Below are 20143 nucleotides of genomic sequence, written 5' to 3'. Positions count from 1 at the left end.
CTATTGGGGGCACTGGTCAAAAGGAAGGAGCCAGGAGCGCTGGCGGGGGAGAGGAGGATTGAGGCTGCTCTGTGCAAAACCACTGCACAAAGGAGATAAGTGTGACATGTTTGCTATTTAAAAAAAAGAGCCAAACCTATAATACCACTTTAATGAAAACATACTACACCTTGCTTATAAGATACCAGTTATTATTTGAATAATATTTTTGATAATATAGGTCATCTGGCTCAATTTGTTCAGGTCTGGGTATTCCTAGAAATAATAGATCATAAATAGATCAAACCCCAAAGACAAGTGACGTGTACTAAGAAATCAACTCTGAGAATGGGAAGCATCCTTCTTAGTGCATACCAATTCCAATCCTGCCTGTGTTGTAAGCTGCCCTTGTGTTACTGGGAGACAGGTACAAATCTTTACCTAATCCAACAGAAACACACAAAATCCTCTATAATCTTGTACTATATGGCATAATCCTCCACAGAGATTTATATGCACATATGGGCCCCACTCCTCTTCTTTAATCACCCATATGAAAAGACAGCCCTCTGTGCATGTTAGTCACATGTTTTGTGTGAGGGGTTTACTTTAATTCACGATAGAAAGAATAAAGCATGCTAATAATCATGATTCACTAGAAGAGGTACCTAAACTAAATACATTGTATCACATTTTACACCTGTACATAGAGCAGAATACATTGTATCACATTTTTCACCAGTACATAAAAATAACAAAGCTTTAACTAACAGCTAAATGCTTGTGCTAAAATGAAAAATGTTTTGTGCAGTTAGGGTACTTTCACACTGCGGCGGTGTCGGTGTTAGTGGTAAAGTGTTGCTAATTTTAGCGGCGCTTTACCGCTGTTATAGCGGCGCTATTCGGCCTCTAGCAAGGAGCTTTTAACCCCCGCTAGTGGCTGAAGAAAGGGTTAAAAGCACCCATGTTGCGGTGTTGCCAAAGCGCTTTGCAGGCGCTTCGGCAGCACTGCCTATTCATTCCAATGGTTGGAGCCATGGAGGAGCAGTATATACAGCGCTCCCACACTGCCTCAAAGATGCTGCTTGCAGGACTTTTTTACACATCCTGCAAGCGCACCGCTCCAGTGGGAAAGCACTCAGACTTTCACACTGAGGAGGCATGAGAGGCGCTTTTCAGGCGTTCTACAGTTGCTATTTTTAGCGTTAAAATCCCTGAAAAGCGCCCCAGTGTTGAAAGGAGTCTTAGGCTACTTTCACATTGAGGCACTTTATAGGCGCTACAGCGCTAAAAATAGTGCCTGCATATTGCCTGTAAAGAGCCTCTCCTGTCTCTCCAGTTTTAAAGCCCGAGGGCTTTCACCCTGGAGCGGTGCACTTGCAGGACAGTAAAAAAAGTCCTGCAAGCCGCATCTTTGCAGCACTGTAGGAACGGTGTATTGAAAACAATTGGGCAGACTGCAGTGGTGCTTTGCGGGGGCTTTAACCCTTTTTCGGCGGCTAGCGGGGGTTAAAAGCACGGTAGAAAAGCACCGCTAAAATGACGGTAAAACGGCGCTAAAAATAGCGCCGCTTTACAGCCGACGCCCGCCCAGTGACAGTGAGTAGAGAGATAATGTTAAGGAGAGTCTTACAAAAGGCAAATCAAATAAAGAAAATAAGTCTTTACCTCAGGCCCCTTTCACACTGAGGAGCATTCACACAAAAAAAAAGTGCCTGAAAAGCTCACGAAAACCTATTTCCATTAAAATCAATGAATGCTTTCACACTGGGGCAGTGTGCTGGCAGGGTGGTGAAAAAACGCCCCTCTCCATTGAAATTAATGGAAAGCTCTTTGAAAGCGCCTGAAAAGCTCTTCAAAAGCGCTCAGTGTTTTACTGGCAGTTTAGAAGCGCCTCAGTGTGAAAGGGGCCTAAGACATTGTAAATCGCAGCACTGCTTTATTTAAGGGCCCATTCACACTTATGCATGCGTTCTCATGCACACATCAACAGGTCAACAAATGTACCTGCCTCAGTTGTTTCCAGCCCACTGCATGACAATGCATTTGTTCTTTAATATACATCATATTACCAAAAGTATTGGGACACCTGCCTTAAGGCTCGATTCACACCTATGCATGTTGCTTTTGAGCGTTTTTGGAGGTTTTTTTTTCATGCTTGCCGCGTTTTTGCCGCGTTTTAGCGGCGTTTTTGCCGCGATTTGCGTTTTGCGTTTTTTTTTTTTTTTTTTTTTTTTCATTTTTTTTTACAGTCTTACAAAAAAATTACAAAAAAAAAAATAAATAAAAAAAAAAAAAAAAAACGGCAAAAACGCACCAAAAACGCACCAAAAACGCATCAAAAACGCTGCAAAAAAGGTGCAAAAAAGGTGCACTTGCGTTTTTGATGCTTGTCCATTGAAAACCATTACATGCAAAACGCTGCATTTTGCATGAGAAAAAGTCCCCGACCCTTTCCAAAAACGCGGAGATACAAAAAAGCATTGATGTGAACATGTTCCATAGGAACCCATGTTAAAAAATTCCCGTGCATTTCTGCAAAATGCAAAATGCATCAAAAAACGCGCTAGTGTGAATGGGGCCTTACACACACATGAACTTTAATGACATCCCAGTCTATGGGTAAGTTTGACCATTCTTCCAGAAGTGCATTTGTGAGGTCAGGACTCATGTAGATGAAATTCATTCACAGAAATATGCTGTATTTAAAAAGTGACAGCGGGTGCGGGGAGAAGAACCCCCTTCCGCTGTCACAGGCAGAAGGGCATCAGGCAGAGAGGGGGCAGGGGCTAGAACAAGTTCCATGTTCCACCCTAAATATGAGTGGAACATGTTACATAGCTGAATTTATCCTTTAACTACTTCCGGACCTCCCGCCGTCTTTATACGTCGGTACTTTGATGTTGAATATCATTGTTATGACAGTAGATAGCTGCCATAACATTTTTAAAAACTGCAGATGGTCCACTTTCAGATAAAGGTAGTCTCTGCGGCAGATTTAGCGCAAGATCACTTTTATTGGCGGCTACCCGGTCATCTCCACCACTTACCGGATCCATCAGTAGCGGCGGAGATGAGGCTGGAAGTTGAGTGAGGGAATGATGGCCAACACTATACTCCATACCATTGGACCATTGGATGACGGAAGCAACGTCACTTCTGCCCAATGGTCTTAAAGGGGAAAAAAAATGTATTGAAAAAAAAAGAGATTTTTTTTTTTCTTTTATTGCATTTAAGTGTAAATGTCTTTTTGACCCCAGATCTTTCATTAAAGAGGTCCTGTCATGCTTTTTTTTCTATTACAAGGGATGTTTACATTCCTTGTAATAGAAATAAAAGTGATCCAATTTTTTTTTTTTAAAGGGATAGTGTAAAAATAAAAAAATAAAAAAGTAAAATAAATAAGAAAAAAAATGTTTAAGCGCTCCGTTCTGCCGCGTTTACACGCAGAAGCGAACGCATCCGTAAGTCGCGTAAGTAAGTAAACGGTGGTCAAACCACACATGTGAGGTATCTCCACGATCATTAGAGCGAGAGCAATAATTCTAGCAAAAGACCTCCCCTGTAACTCAAAACTTGTAACCTGTAGACATTTTTAAACTTTGCCTATGGAGATTTTTAAGCGTCAAAGTCACCATTCCACGAGCGGGCGCAATTTTGAAGCATGACATGTTGGGTATTAATTTTGGCATAACATTATCTTTCACAATATAAAAAAAAAAAAAATGGGTTTGTAAGACCGCTGCGCAAACACGGTGCGATATAAAGTATTGCAACGACCGCTGGATTGGCCGGGATAGCCGTGACCGGAAGTGACGTGAGAAGGCGATTACCAATGCCAAATTTGTTCCCTGTATTATTTTTAATACTTCTATGTAAGAGTCTATTTTGCCCTATTTTAATAAACACATTTTATCCCCGACATACTGCACTATTGGAGGTTTCTCTATTTTTGTCCCCCGTCTTGTACTGAGGCACCTCTTCACCATAGCGATTTTGGAGTGAAGTGTTTGCACCCGTGGGAGGAGCGCAGAGGGGTCTGCCTGCCTGTGGAGGGCGGTGGAGGTCTCGGATGGTGACTGCTTGTTTTCATAACACTGAGGTGAGAGTTTTGGGAGACTATAGCACTGGAGAAATCACAGCAAGACCATCTATGGACACTTTATTTCACCAAATTTAACCATCACAGAACTTTATACACCTATTTGTCCGTTTAAAGAGGACTTGAACCTTTACCAATACATGAACACTTATTGTGTAATTTTGAGTTTTTGATTTCCCATACACCTTTATTCATAGTTTTATCCTATTGTTCAATGAAAGGTGCTACACGATATATTTTTTAGTGGCATTTTTCCACATTTCCTTCATATTAGGACACCTTCTTAATATTTTTGCACGAAAATATTTTTGTACGATATATTATTATTAATTTTTGAATATATGCTTTATTACATATTGAAAACAGTTATTTTATGTGGATACTTTAGACACATTTATTCACTGCAGTATATATATTATCTGTGTACCCTATCTGCACATAGCAGTTTGCGCGAAATCATTTATTCACATTTATTCTCTAGTGTGTCTGAAAAAAAAATATAATGTTTGGGGGTTTTAAGTAATTTTCTAGCAAAAAAAAAAAAATGATTTTAACTTGTAAACACTAAGTGTAAAAAATAGGCCCGGTCCTTCAGTGGTTAAAGAGAAATGAGTTGTACCTGGATGAGTGCTCACTAACCACTCTTTTAGATGACAATTTCCGCAGCTGCAAACATAACACTCAATAGGCTCAATTTACAAAGTTAACACACCAGAATAAAGGTCTGTGTCGAATTTGGGCTTGTGCCAGTCTGACATCAGTTTGAGTTATCTGTGAGACCATTCAAAATGTATTGACAGGTTCATTTGACTTGCAGTTGACCTCCTTTGTTTGACTGTCAAGCAGGTTTTGCATTCCCATAGACTAGTATAAAAATGCAAAGCCAGTTGAAAGCAAAAAAAAAAAAAAAAAGTTGACACAGGTGTAAGTATCCTTATTTTCAGTGAGTTCAATGAAATATGAAATATGAAAATTACTGCAAATTGGCTGCAAATAGAATGCCTTATGGCCCGTACACACAACCTGAAAATCATAAGAAAAATACCGCTTTTGAAGCGATCATATGATAATCTGATCATTAGTACACAGCTTTCGATAGCCGATCATGACAGTTCATCTGATATTATCTGATGGTGCACGCATGAAAAATTTCCCCTTGTACGATGCCAGATTGTACGATTTTTTGTTTAATCAGTAGAGTTGTCATCCAAAGATACAAATACATTACATCACTTCCGATTTTTTATTCTGTCGTATGAAAATTTTCCTAACTTTAGTAACCTCTTCATTTTCGATATGAGATTAGCATGCAAAAAAAAAAGACAATCATTTGTCCGATAATCTCATTTCATTATGTGTACGAGGCATAAGGCTGGTGTTAAAAGCTCACCTTTTCCAGAACATTAGAGTTTGAAAAACTGTGTAGCTTTGTAAAATGTTCAGTAATATTATTGTCATTCCCATAGGCCATTTGGGTCCCCTCAGAGGCCTGGCCTGAAAGCTCCTAATTAATAACCCCACATTCTGGCTTGTTGCTAGAATGTGAAAACCACTGGTTTTCACTCATGCAATGCTGGGAATAAGCATCCACTGGGGCCCCTTGACTGCATGGGCTATTTTCTGGAAAAGGGGAATATAGCCTTTAAAGGGGTTGTAAACCCTCCTGTTTTTTCATCTTATGCAGTAAGGTGAAATAACTTCTGGCAGTCACCGGCCCCCCAGCCTCCCGTTTTACTTACCTGAGCCCCTTTATCTCTTCGGCGGGCACACGCTGTCCCTCTCTCCACGGGGTCCCGGCTCTTGATTGGATAGATTGATAGCAGCGCAGCCATTGGCATCCACTGCTGTCAATCAAATCCAATGATGCGGGCGCCGGGGGGGTGAGTCCGGCATTCGTGTCTGTGGATGCAAATGCTGGACTCGGGAGCACGCCTGCAAGGTAACCCCCTCTGGACAGCACTTGTCCTAGGGAGTTATCTGATGTGGGGAGGAGCCGCGAGAGCTGCTGGAGGGACCCCAGAAGAGGAGGTTCGGGGCCACTCTGTGCAAAACCAGCTGCACAGTGGAGGTAAGTATGACATGTTTGTTATTTAAAAAAAAAAAAAAAAAACGATCCTTTACAATCACTTTAAAGCTTTGTGAATGAATACAACAACTACGAGGCTATATAAGGCTATATATGAGGCTTATAATATTAAAAATGTCCCAAATGTTCCTTCAGAAACATGCCATTACTGTATACTGTTGGTCCATCAGGCTGGAATCACCAGTCTGAACAGACAATCTCAAGATCATACGAAACAAACCAAAAATGTAAAATAGTAAACCAGACAATTATACTTTTGATTGATATCCATCAGGGGAAGGGGGAGGTTTAAATTGACACTGACTACCATTAATTGTGGGATATTTTTTTTAAAGGGATGGGTGTGGCTGATAAAGTGCCCCTGACTAAGGCTGGCCATACACCTATAGATTATCTGCAGATTTTCTATGGTTAGATGGAAAAAGTGGGAGATTCCTCCATCCACACAGTTTAGCGAACATGGAGAGATCTGTTGCACATTTTCTATCTAACCATAGAAAATCTGCAGATAATCTATAGGTGTATGGCCAGCTTAACATTGATTATTTGTTTTTCCTATTTTGGGGGGAATAACACTGACCACCAATGATTGAGTTTTTTTTTAAAGGGGTGAAAAGGTAAACAAATGAAAGGTAAATGTAAGCAATCCCAAATCTGGTCTTTTTTTCCCCTTTATATAGTGAAGAAAACCCACAGGTGATTAAATACCACCAAAAGAGATCTTTATCTGTCTCAAAAAATGATTTAAAATGTATTTGGGTACAGTGTTGCATGTTCGAGTAATAGTCAGCGAAACTATCATAGCACTAAAAACTGAAAAAAATGCCTTGTAATGAAGGGCTATATACAAGTTAGTATTCAAGTGGTAATTCTCACACTAAAAGGCTGACCTATCCAAAATTTAAATATTGCTTAGACTGACCCTTTGGACTCATGCACACAGGACGTTCTAAAAAACGCCAGCGCTACAGCGTTTAGCCGTGTTTTTACATTAGCGTTACTTCGCGTTTTCCTGTGTTTCTTGGCGTTAGCGTTTTTGGGCATGTTTTTTCATTCGAAACACTCCCTATAATGTAAAAACGCCTAAAAACGCCAAACATGGCTATCAGCTTGTTACAACGTTTAGGGGCATTTTTTGTTTTTACAGCTCGTTTTTACTGCTCCTGGAAGCACCCTAACAGCAGCTGTAAAAACGTCTTGTGTGCGTGAGCCCTTAAAATTACAAAAGCCACCAGCTCCATGAACCTATCAGGGTCTCCGGTAGCAAGAATTCTGTACCTGAGATGTCATGTCTGCCTACCAGCCATGGCATTATGGGGGTCTAACTCTCCTCAACCTATGACCTTGGCACAGATCTTTTCTTCAGGTCCTTGAAATTCATGACAGAAGCTAACAAGTTGGCACTCTTGAGTTGCAGCGCTAGGACTTGGGTTTAGAAAAAGTCCAGTCAGAAAACAGTCTGCACAGGTTTCCTTCTACGTCAGACGTATCAGTAACTTTCTCCCAAAATGTCCACTTGTGTTATTATTAGAGATCAGTAGCGGCTGGTGCTCAAAATTTTTGGGGGGCGCAAACAAACTGAGAAATTCGGAAAAAAAAAACATCAATTGCAGCCTCACTGTACCATCAATCGCAGCCACTGTGCCATCAACTGCCACCGCTGTACCATCAAACGCAGCCACTGTGCCCATCAATTGCTGCCACTGTGCCATCAAACGCAGCCACTGTGTCCATCAAACGCAGCCACTGTGCCCATCAAACGCAGCCACTGTGCCCATCAAACGCAGCCACTGTGCCCATCAAACGCAGCCACTGTGCAATATCAAATGCTCCCACTGTGCCATCAAATGCTGCCACTGTGTCATCAAATGCAGCTACTGTGCCAGTCTTATGCAGCCACTGTACCCATCTTATGCAGCCACTGTGCCCCATCAAATGCAGCCTCACTGTGCCCATCAAATGCAGCCTCACTGTGCCCCATCAAATGCTCCCACTGTGCCCCATCAAACGCAGCCCATGTGCCATATCAAATGCTGCCAGTGTTCCCCCCGCCCACAGTCTGTACTTACTCTGTCTCGGTGGTGATGGGACAGCTCCTCGATGTCGTCTCCCATCCTCTCTTCCCATCCTCTGCTATGACTGGACGCCAATCACATCCAATCACAGCGCCTGTCGTTTCAGCCAAGCAGGTGACGGGTAACAGATTGGCGGAGAGGCGGTTTAGTGTTAGGAAAGCGAATATTCATTCACTTTTCTAACACAGCTGAGTGACCTGCGAGCGCCCAGCATGGCGCTTGCAGGTCACCTTTTTTGACGCCTATTAGAGCCTATGGCTCTAATCAGGTGCTTCAATTAAAAAAAACCCTGCCGCTGTAATTCAGGTGCCCGACGCCTGAAAAGGGGCCGGGTGCCTGAATAGTGGGTGGCAGCGGCGGCCATAGATAGATTCATGCAATTAATCTATTGGTGCTAGAGGGGTGGCTGGAGAGAGGGGGCGGCGCCCGTGCACCCTTATGGACGCACCGCCACTGATTAAAATAGAGATGATAAAGTGTGAGCTCCTTCGAGGGAAGTGGACTGTTACGAATGGTTCTATGCGAACTGCTGTGCACAGTGGCGTAACTACCACCATAGCAACCCATGCAAACGCTATGGGGCCCGCAGCCGCTATAGGGCCCTGTGAGGATGACAGCACCGCTGTGCCCCATAAAGCGTGACCTGTGCACGCCGCAGCCAGGGGAAGAGAAAGGAGAGGAAGAGGCGAGCTGTCCGTATCAGCAGAGAGCGTGATTGCTCGCTGTAATAGCTTTCATTAGAATTTCCAGTGTTCCCGGGGGTCATGTCACATAGCTCCACCTCTTGACCTGACGCCTTTGATAGACAGAACGCCGGTCCAATGCAGGATATGTGACGTCATCTAAGGCGTCAGGCCAAGAGGTGGGGCTATGTGACGATGAGCCCCGAGAAGATGGGAAATTCAAATGAAGGCTATTTCAGCGCGCAATCCTGCTCTCTGCTGATCCGGGCGGCTTGCCTCTTCCTCTGCACAGGTGAGGCTGCATGGGGCACAGGTGAGGCTGCATTGGGCACAGGTGAGGCTGCATTGGGCACAGGTCACGCTGCATTGGGCACAGGTCACGCTGCATTGGGCACAGGTCACGCTGTATGGGGCACAGGCCACGCTGCATTGGGCACAGGTCACGCTGTATGGGGCACAGGCCACGCTGCATTGGGCACAGGTCACGCTGTATGGGGCACAGGTCACGCTGTATGGGGCACAGGCCACGCTGCATTGGGCACAGGTCACGCTGTATGGGGCACAGGCCATGCTGCATTGGTCACAGGTCACGCTGTATGGGACACAGGTCACGATGCATTGGGCACAGGTCACGCTGTATGGGACACAGGTCACGCTGCATTGTGCACAGGTCATGCTGTATGGGGCACAGGTCACGCTGCATTGTGCACAGGTCATGCTGTATGGGGCACAGGTCACGCTGCATTGGGCACAGGTCACGCTGTATGGGGCACAGGCCACGCTGCATTGGGCACAGGTCACGCTGTATGGGGCACAGGCCATGCTGCATTGGTCACAGGTCACGCTGTATGGGACACAGGTCACGCTGCATTGGGCACAGGTCATGCTGTATGGGACACAGGTCACGCTGCATTGTGCACAGGTCATGCTGTATGGGGCACAGGTCACGCTGCATTGTGCACAGGTCATGCTGTATGGGGCACAGGTCACGCTGCATTGGTCACAGGTCACGCTGTATGGGACACAGGTCACGCTGCATTGTGCACAGGTCATGCTGTATGGGTCACAGGTCACGCTGCATTGGTCACAGGTCACGCTGTATGGGACACAGGTCACGCTGCATTGTGCACAGGTCATGCTGTATGGGGCACAGGTCACGCTGCATTGGTCACAGGTTACGCTGCATTGGGCACAGGTCACGCTGTATGGGACACAGGTCACGCTGCATTGTGCACAGGTCATGCTGTATGGGGCACAGGTCACGCTGCATTGGTCACAGGTTACGCTGCATTGGGCACAGGTCACGCTGTGTGGGGCACAGGTCACGCTGTATGGATACTAGGGGGGCTGTGGGGGGGGGGGCTGTTTGCAGGGGGGCCCCATACAACATTTTGATATGGGGCCCTGTGATTTCTAGTTACGCCCCTGGCTGTGCAATATGTTGGCACTCTATAAATACAGTAAGTAATTAAAGGGGGTGGATGACAGAACGTAGCCCACCCAAAGTTGAGTTCTCATTCAGTGACAAAAGCAGGAAATCTAGTAAGATTTATATTCCACAACGTGTGCTCACTGCGACTTTGTGTCCACTCTCCAGCTTGCCTTGGCTCTTCTCACAGTTTATTTATAACTCACTTCCACAACTGTTTGTTTAAACACATTTATATTGGAAGTTCCTGTTTGTCATTTTTCTTATTATCCTTCCTGCACCTTTTACTGACTACTCCCCTCCACAAGATGCTAGAGCTGCTCACTGTGTTTGTTATGAAGCCCTGTGTGGGATCCAGCTTGAGAGGCACAGGTCACAAAGACCGAAATAATCTTAGAAGTGCTGTAGATTTACATCTTCCTTCTGTCACAGACAGGAAAAGACACAGATGCAGCTCACAACCGGACTACACCCACAAAAGCAAAATACATTGGAAGCACTGTTATCCTCTTTTAATAAAACACTACAGCATTTTTTTTTTTTTTAGGCTGACTCCACACAAAAATGAAAGCTGATCTTGCTGCGACTAACGCAGCGATTGTCAGCTTGTCAGGTATGAGATTTACACACAGGCAGTCGCTGAGTTACAAACATGATAATCCAACTTTACATATGACTCCTACTTACAAATGGAAGGAAACAACAGGAAGTGAGAGGAAATCTACCCCGGGAAGGGAAATTCACTCCCATTAGTTATCATGGGACAAAGTGTCTCCATTGAAGCTTTATCACCAATCCTTGTTTCCACAACAACCCAAAATTTTCAAAATCCAATTGTCACAGGGACAGAAAGTGAGGTGAAATCTTCTGAACAGGGGCACAGACAGCAAAACAAGCATTACAGGGGTGATAACTCTTCCCTGTGCTATCCAAAAAATGTAAAAATTATTTTTTTGGGCTGGAGTTACACTTAAAAAATGTACCTGTTCCAACAAATTCAACTCAAGAACAAACCTACAGAACCTTGTTTGTAACCCGGGGACTACCTGTACCTACATCCAGTGGCAGCCCGTCCATTAGAGGCACCCAGGTGCCACCCCTTCTCTCCAGGCCACCCCCTATATGCAATGAATAGATTCATGCATAGCATGAGTAGCACCCTGCTCCTAATGAGCAGATCCTATTTTCTTTTGTTTGAAATTTAAATCAGTTGAAGCTACAGCTTAGGCTCAACTTATTATTGCCTAAATTTAATGGTTTCTGTGTCAGATTGGTTGGACTGTGCAGATTTCCATCTAACCATGGGTGGTGCTGTCATCATTGGTGGATTGGAAAATACAGTCTGGTCAAGCACATTGACTACTCGCTGCTCAGAGGCTTTTCGTTGGGAGTGGTTCACACACCGGATATTTCTGGGTAGGGGTATTTAAGGCACAGACTCCATCTTTGGTGGTTTTTCGGGTGGCTATCGGAAGGTCCGCGCTTCCTGACCACCCGGGCTCGGGGGGTGGGTTGGCGGTCCCCACCTCGTGGCTCTCCTGGCCTGGGAGACTACGAATCCTTAAAGGTCTGCCTTAAGCTTGGCAGACCTAAGGCCAAGCTACTAAGGAAGGATCGGAGTCTTGGTGGCCTATGGGTCAGAATGATGGTCTCTTTGCTGTCAGGCCTGCTGGTAGAAGCAAGGGACTGCAGTGACCAGGGGAGGACTCTTCGGGAGAGGACCGAGCATAAGGCTGGTATCTTAAGAAGAGCCTGGGAACTCAGTCGGAGATGCATCTTGGATTAGTACCACAGTCAGTTCTTTCAAGACTGTACGGTCTATGGCAGAGACTGTTTAGATTATTCACAATTTGTTCACCCAGAGTCGTAAGGTCTGTGGCAGAGGCCGTGTTCGAGCATTGCATCGACTGCTAGGTCAGTGAGAGGGACCTATCCGGTTGAGTCCAGCTGTGGAAGTGTTATTTCGCTGGATGTAGAAATTATCTCCAACTGCAACGTCTAAGGTACCTGAATCCCTTTTCACCCTCTGTCTTTCTATTGCGTATGATGTTACCGAATAAAACTTGGATAGAAGAACAAAAAGGACTACGTTTTGGAGCCAGTGTTTCAATTGAACGAGTGATGAGCACCCCTAGGATGGACACTGGAAAGAAGGTAACTGTAAGCCCAAAAGAAAATAATTAGCAGTTGCTTTGGGGTGAAGAGATTAAAGTAATAATCTGATACGTGATGCCCCAAGTTACAAATACCTGCTACACATGAATCTATCCATGGCCGACACGGCCACCTGCTATTAATGTGTCCGGCCCCTTTCAGGGCACCAGGCGCATGAATTACAGCAGCTAGGGTTTTTTTTAAGCACCCGATTAGAGCCAGAAGCTCTAATAGGCTTCAAAATAGGATGGGCTCGGGTCGCTGTGAGTGTGAACGGAGCCCACCCAGGTGTATTACGGCAGTGAATGAACATAATAACACTGATCCTCAATCCAGCCTATCAGAAGCGGGCGTGAGACCCATTTTCCGATTGCCCAAAAAGAGAAGACTCCTGATTGGCTGCCGAGGTGAAGGGAGGAAACGGAAGCCGCTGCCGTGATGACCCCCAGAGAGCAGGAGAATAGGAAGCTGCCACCGAGCAAAGGAAGCCGCCGGTGATGGAGTAAGTGCTACCGACTTGGAGTTGTGGCATACTGTTTGCCGCCCCCCCCCCCCCCCCCCCCAAAGAAAAATCCACCGGTCGCCACTGCTTACATCCAAGTCCAAACTGGATCCTTCTCTGAATTCTGCTTTAACCACTTCAGCAGTTTTACTGCAACAGGGCGGCGGCAGTTCGCAGGATAATGTGTATATATATATATATATATATATATATATATATATATATATATGAGATCAGACACTTGTGGGTAGGCGCAGGCATGCGCACCGCTGGCGGCTTGCTTCCGCTGTGATTACACACAGTGGAGGCTGATTGGCGGGTTTACAGTACCCAATGTCCTCCAGCACCCACTGATCATTAGGCAGAGAGTCAGAACTGCGATCTGCCTATGTAAACAAGAATGATCGCCGTTCTGGCAGGAGGGAAGGGATGAAATTTGTGTCCCTGCGAAGCAGAGAATAAATTATATGTCTTCCCCTAGTAAAAGCAGTACACACCTTGTACTAAAACACTGGCTAGGCACCATAGGTGTGCACAGCCTATTGCATTAGGGTGTGCACCTCAAATCTCAAACACATGTGTGTTTACAGTGTCAGCAGATCAGTGGATGGTGTCAGTAGGGCCGTGGATATTGCTTTTTACAATTTTTTTTTTTTTAATTTTTAGGAGCCCCGTTAGGGTGCTTTGGTGAAATATCTGGAGTTTAAACAGAGGCAATCTGCGCCACACAGGGTGATTACGGTGTGCCCAGGCACATCTAGCACACCCTGTGTGCACGCCTATTCTATGCACACTGTTAACACTTTGATTGCCACTGATGTTAACCCCTTCCTAGCCAGTGTCATTAGTACAGTGACAGTGCATATTTTTAGTACTGATCACTATTACTGTCACTGCTGGTCCCCAAAAAGTGTCAAAAGTGTCAGTTAGTGTCAGAATGTCCGCCATAATATCGCAGTCTTACTATAAGTTGCTGGCCTAAATTTTTGAAGAAATGTGATTTTTTTCAATTTTTTTTTTCTTGGATATGTTTTATAGCAGAAAGTAAAAAAATATTGTTTTTTTTTTTCAAAATTGTGGGTCTTTTTTTGTTTATAGAGCAAAAAATTAAGACGTGATCAAATAGCACCAAAAGAAAGCTCTATTTGTGGGGAAAAAAAAGGACATTTGATTTGGGTACAGCATTGCATGACTGCGCAATTGGCAGATAAAATAACGCAGTGCTGTATCGCAAAAAATGGCCTTGTCATGAAGGGGGGTAAATGTTCTGGAGGTCAAGTGGTTAATATCTCAGTTCTGCATACTGACAACAGACAAACTGAATCGTATGCTGGCTTCTTCTACTGTATCTCCTAAAACTCTATTGATATCTCAAACATAAGGCCCCTTACACACAGGGGTGTTCAGCTATGGCAGGGATAGTACTGGCTTTAAGGGCCCTGTCTGTTCAAAAACACAGTTCTAAAACGCAGGTCTTCTGCCCTGGGAGGAATGCACTGCAGCTGAACTGCACCGTGTAAAAGGGGTCTTATTCCCATTTCTGTCTGCTACCTCATTCCTCTGCTATCGGCATGAGTCACTTCTGACAAATTTTCCTGACACCAAGAGGTAAAGAAGTGACAAGGGAGGGAGCTCTGGCACACAGCCTGTGATTGACAGCCTCAGCTCTGTTCCTGTATGCTGTGTAATGCGGGTGTGCCCCTTCCCTCCAATCAGCTTTCACTGACATCTGCAGAGTGTAACTTAAGCTCCCGCCCCCTGCTTTCTGAAAGCTCAGACAAGCTTATCATCTCTGCACTTTGACAACTATAGAAGACTGCAGATCAGCCGGTACTACTTATGTAGGAGGATTTGCTTCATCTCTGTGTATCACCTGAGCATAGTCACTTCACTGGATAAATGTAAGAGTTTACAACCACTTTATTGGTTTTATTAGGTAATCTCCAGCACCAGTAGAAATGTCAGCATCAAAGTACACACAGCAGAAAGGGACCCTTGCATTTTGTGTGGAAGCTCTAGCTGTAGTTCAAAGCATTGCTAAAATAAACACATTTGCAAAGCTAAAATATGGGGTTGATTTGCTAAAGGCAAATATACAGTTCACTTTGCAAGTGCAGTTGCACTCTGCAAGGGAATTTGCTCCAGAGCTTAGTAAATGAAGGGAAGCTCTGCTGACTTCCATCATCCAATCGTGTGCAAGCAAAAATGCTGTTTTCTTTTTCCTTGCATGTGATTGGGTATTTATTGTAACATGAAGCTTTACCTTATTTACTAAGCTCCGGCGCAACTGCACTTGCAGACTACAACTGCACCTGTAAATTGCACAGTATATTTGTCCTTAGTAAATCAACCTCTTTGATTGAAGCTGCCTGTAAAGAGCAAGTGTCAGTGGTATATGCACACAGGGAGAAGCAGTAGAAGCTGCTAGCGGGCCCCTAGACCCTGGGTGCCCTGCCCTGAGCTAAAAAAAATGGTTGCATATAATTTTCTTACTAAACCAATGGAAAAGTGCTGTTTTGTCTAGAACAGGTTTTCATTCTCACAAGCCTATGCCTATATTGTATGAGAAAATTGTGATTATGGTTTGCTAACAAAGAAGTGTTGTAGGGCTCCAGTATGCATCAGGACCCAGAGTTTACATCACGGTTAGTAGATCAAAATGTCAAATGCTTTAGGGCCTTCCCTACAAGGGGCACTTCAAGTCCTAACTGAATTCGGGCAGATCTATGAACTGCATTTGAACTGGCATAAAATCACTGTTATTTCCAGAAGACTGAACCACCAAAGACCTCGTGACAGATGGCATGCAGTTACAGTGGGATGACACCTTCACGTACCTTGGTGTTATAGTAACAGATAATACTAAAGACTACTTGGCATTGAATTTATTACCTGTTCTGCAGGAGGTTAAGACAAAGCTAAAGGCACAGAGAAACCCACCTGTTAATTTTCTTGGTTGAATTGAATTAAAATGAAACTCCTACCCAAGTTCACCTACTTCTTCCACAATTCTCTAGTTTGGATCCCAAAATACTTCTTTAAACAACTTATCAAAATTGCTAGCCTCTTTTTTGTGGGGTACTCAGGCATGATAAAAATTCAACACGGTTACCAGACCAACCTTACAGGGCATTCAGGTCATGCCAGACTTCTATTAGTGTTTCCTGGTCACTCGCATGCTTGATCCGCATGGTAGCAACCCCCTTCTATGTTGGAGGCTGCCATTCTTAACTTCCTAGAGGCACGCCAGTCTCTTCTGTTTAATGAATCCAAAACACTGTATTGCCCCACTCCCTTCATTAGGACCACAATTAGGGCTGGAAAGTGGGACTTGACTGGAAATCGCAAGCCCCCAATCCAAATGCCCCACTGTGGAGAAATCCATCTCTACAATATTTGTTTTACAATCCCAGACCCCCGATGCTTGATAAAATACAAAATATAAACTATAACTGATCTTGCGGAGGATCAGAAATTACTAAAATTTGAAACTCTCTGCCTTAGACAGACTGTTCCCTTCTAATTACCAGTATGGATACTGTATAGGCGGCTTTCCCAGGCCATCCGTTGTCAATTCTCTCAACAGCAAGTACAAATTGTTCTTCTCTGAAGTGTCTGCTGCATACTGACTCTCCCCCAAAACCAGCCTCGTCTATAATTTATCAGCATCAGTGGCGGTGCATCCATAAAGGGCACAGGAGCGCCACCCCCTCTCTCCTGATACCTCTCTATCACCATAGATAGATTCAGGCATTGTATAAATCTATCTATGGTCGCCGCTGACACCCCCTATTCAGGTGTCTGCCCCTTTTCGGGCAACGAGCACCTGAATTACAGCAGCGGGGGTGTTTTTTGGAAGCACCTGATTAGAGCCGAGGAGCGTGCAGGACACCGCCACGAACCTGCTGTGAGACAGGTAAGTGCCGGGCGATGCACACTGGCAGCATTTGATGGGGCACAGTAGCAGCAATTGATGGGCACACTGGCAGCATTTGATGTGGCCCAGTAGTGGCAATTGATGGGCACACTGGCAGCATTTGATGGGGCACAGTAGCGGCAATTGATGGGCATACAGGCAGCAATTGATGGCCACACTGGCAGCAATTGATGGGTACAGTAGCTGCGTTTGATGGCACAGTGGCTGCACTTGATGGGCACAGTGGCAGCATTTGATGGGCACAGTGGCTGTGTTTGATGGCACAGTGGCTGCGTTTGATGGCACAGTGGCTGCGTTTGATGGGCACAGTGGTTGCGTTTGATGGGCACAGTGGCTGCGTTTGATGGCCACAGTGGCTGCGTTTGATGGCACAATGGCTGTGTTTGATGGGCACAGTGGCTGCGTTTGATGGGCACAGTGGCTGCGTTTGATGGGCACAGTGGCTGCCTTTGATGGCACAGTGGCTGCGTTTGATGGGCACAGTGGCTGCGTTTGATGGGCACAGTGGCTGCGTTTGATGGCACAATGGCTGCGTTTGATGGGCACAGTGGCTGCATTTGATGGCACAGTGGCGGCAATTGATGGGCACAGTAGCTGCGCTTGATGGCACAGTGGCTGCAATTTATGTTTTTTTTTTTCAGTTTGTTTGCGCCCCCCCCCAAAAAAAATTTTGAGCACCAGCCGCCACTGATCAGCATGGCAACTCACCACTGTCTTGGATCTTGATAATATCAAACAAAAATTTCAGTCCCAGATACAGATAATGGTGTTTGGGGGCAAGGTATGGAATATACAGTACATTTTAAAAAGCTGGTATCTGTCAGAGACAGGCTGGTACAATTCAAAATTCTTCACAGAGCATACTACACACCCTATAGACTCCAGAGATTGAACCCTCCTCTTTCTTTGGCTTGTTGATAATATGGACACAGCTTACAGGAAATGTTTTCCATATATTTTGGACCCATCCTAAAATATCCTTATTCTGGCAAGATGCGATGGACTGTATAAAATCAGTTACATGGCACCCTTGAACTTTACACTAAAAACCTGCCTATTGGGTCCAGTAGAGGACATGGCTGAAAGGAGATTTGAGACTTCCCTATTGGGCTGAGACACTTGGAGTTTGTATCAACCTTTTATAAAACTAAATTAAAAAAAAAAAAGTCATATGCTTAGACTGTCTTTAGAATGCTCCCTAAATAACACCATATAATAAAAATACACATTGCTCACTGTGATACTGACTTGGTGCAGGTCTCTCACAAGCTCATAAATTGTAATGTAATGTGTGTTTTCCCTTACATGGATAGGAGAACATATTCCTGCATTACTATCTAGTGAAAACCTCTACTTTCCTTTATTATTCCTGTTTTTATCCTTTGTCTCCCTCACCCCCGTGTATTCTTAATACTCACCATCATCACAGTTAGCCCCTCTGTATCCTGGGCAGCATCTCCACTCTAGTACGGTCACTGTCTTGTAGGTGAATCTATAGGTTGGCCTGACAACAGTCCTATAACTAAAAATGAAACAGAACTATAACACGCACTGCTGAATACTGCGTACAAAGAAAGTCAGAGCTGTGGTAATATAAATGACATTAAAGCAATGCAATAAAAAATAAAACAGAGGCAGCAAGAAACAGAGAAAAATAGGTCACCCATTCTCACCTTCCCCCTGAGCAGCCTGCTGCCCAGTGACAGTTCTGGTACACTCTCTGCAAAAAGGTGCCGTTCTGGACTTGGCAAGACACTGTTCGACTGATAGGGACAGAGCACCAGTTCCTAAAATACACAGATGTTATTTTATTATGTACAAACAGGTCCAAAGAAAGGAAATAAGTTACAATAATCAATCAACAGACATTTTTCTAAAGCATTATTTGCATTTTTAGTTTTGGGCACAATTTGGACATTTTTGAGCTTTTGCCCATGATCTCTACTGGGGATACTTAACCTCACTTTCTATCCTTGTGACAACTCTATCTGTGGAACAGGAAGTAAGAGGAACCCCAACAAGGGCACATTAGCAATAAAGCACTTTTTTAGTAGCGTGATAAAAATTTAATTCAACTTCTTACTGCTTTTTTTTTTTTAGATTTTCCTTGACTTTCTATCCTGGTGACAACATTGTTGACAGTACATGAAGTTAGGTCAATTACAAATGGGTAAGAGGCAAAAAAAACCCCTCAAAACACTAAATATCCAAAAAGGAAAATGCGAGAAGTAGATTGTGTACAGTCCAGATGTAATTTCATTGAAATTCTTGTATCATGAAATGCCAACATGTTTCAGGGGCTTATTCCCTTTAACAGGGTTCCAAATAATATATTTAAAAAATGCTATGAGTGTGTAGGCAGGTGCAGTCTACTTTCTCCACTGCAAATAGTGCTGAACTGCAGCAGCATTGCAGAGGGGGGGGGGGGGGAGTCAAGAGGAACATGGTTCCTCTATGGTTTCCTGGGTCACTGGGGAAGCTATCCGGTTGGATACTGCTGCCCCATGTGACTCTGGTGGCCATCTTGGTCAGGCAGAATCTATTTAGGACCCTGGCTCCCAGGCTATATACAGTATCCCAAAAAAGTGAGTACACTTTTATATACAGTATTTCACAAAAGTGAATACACCCCTCACATTTTTGTAAATATTTTATTATATCTTTTCATGTGACAACACTAAAGAAATTACATTTTGCTACAATGTAGTAGTGAGTGTGAGTGTACAGCTTGTATAAGTTAGTGTCAATTTGCTGTCCCCTCAAAATAACTCAACACACAGCCATTAATGTCTAAATCAATTTGATGCAGTGTGCAGTGTATGGTCTGAGCACTGACAGGCTGACCCCCACCCCTTCAACCTCTGCAGCAATACTGGCAGCACTCATTCGTCTATTTCCCAAAGACAACCTCTGTATATGACGCTGAGCACGTGCAATCAACTTGTTTGGTCGACCATCGCGAGGCCTGTTCTGAGTGGAACCTGTCAAGTTAAACCGATTTATGGTCTTGGCCACCATACTGCAGCTCAGTTTCAGGGTCTTAATCTTCTTATAGCCTACGCCATCTCTACGTAGAGCAACAATTCTTTTTTTCAGATCCTCAGAGTTCTTTGCCATGAGGTGCCATGTTGAACTTCCAGTGACCGGTATGAGAGATTGAGAGCGATAACACCAAATTTAGCACACCTGCTCCCCA

General features: G+C 44.3%; 1 protein-coding gene across 4 annotated transcripts in view; it reads right to left on the bottom strand.

Annotated features, from left to right (window-relative positions):
* The window catches only part of EMID1 (EMI domain containing 1), a 186524-nt gene that overhangs the window by 121711 nt on the left and 44670 nt on the right, over nt 1-20143 (bottom strand). For all 4 annotated transcript variants that reach the window (XM_073630541.1, XM_073630549.1, XM_073630558.1 and 1 more), the window contains exons 2-3: nt 18621-18734; nt 18366-18469 (exon numbers count right to left, since the gene is read on the bottom strand). In XM_073630541.1, the coding sequence (XP_073486642.1) occupies nt 18366-18469; nt 18621-18734 (218 nt within the window). The remainder of the gene's footprint in view (nt 1-18365; nt 18470-18620; nt 18735-20143) is intronic.

The sequence above is a fragment of the Aquarana catesbeiana genome, linkage group LG01 (assembly GCF_042186555.1).
Source record: "Aquarana catesbeiana isolate 2022-GZ linkage group LG01, ASM4218655v1, whole genome shotgun sequence".
In the NCBI taxonomy this organism is placed as follows: Eukaryota; Metazoa; Chordata; class Amphibia; order Anura; family Ranidae; genus Aquarana; species Aquarana catesbeiana.
This window is presented reverse-complemented; position numbering and strand designations above follow the sequence as displayed.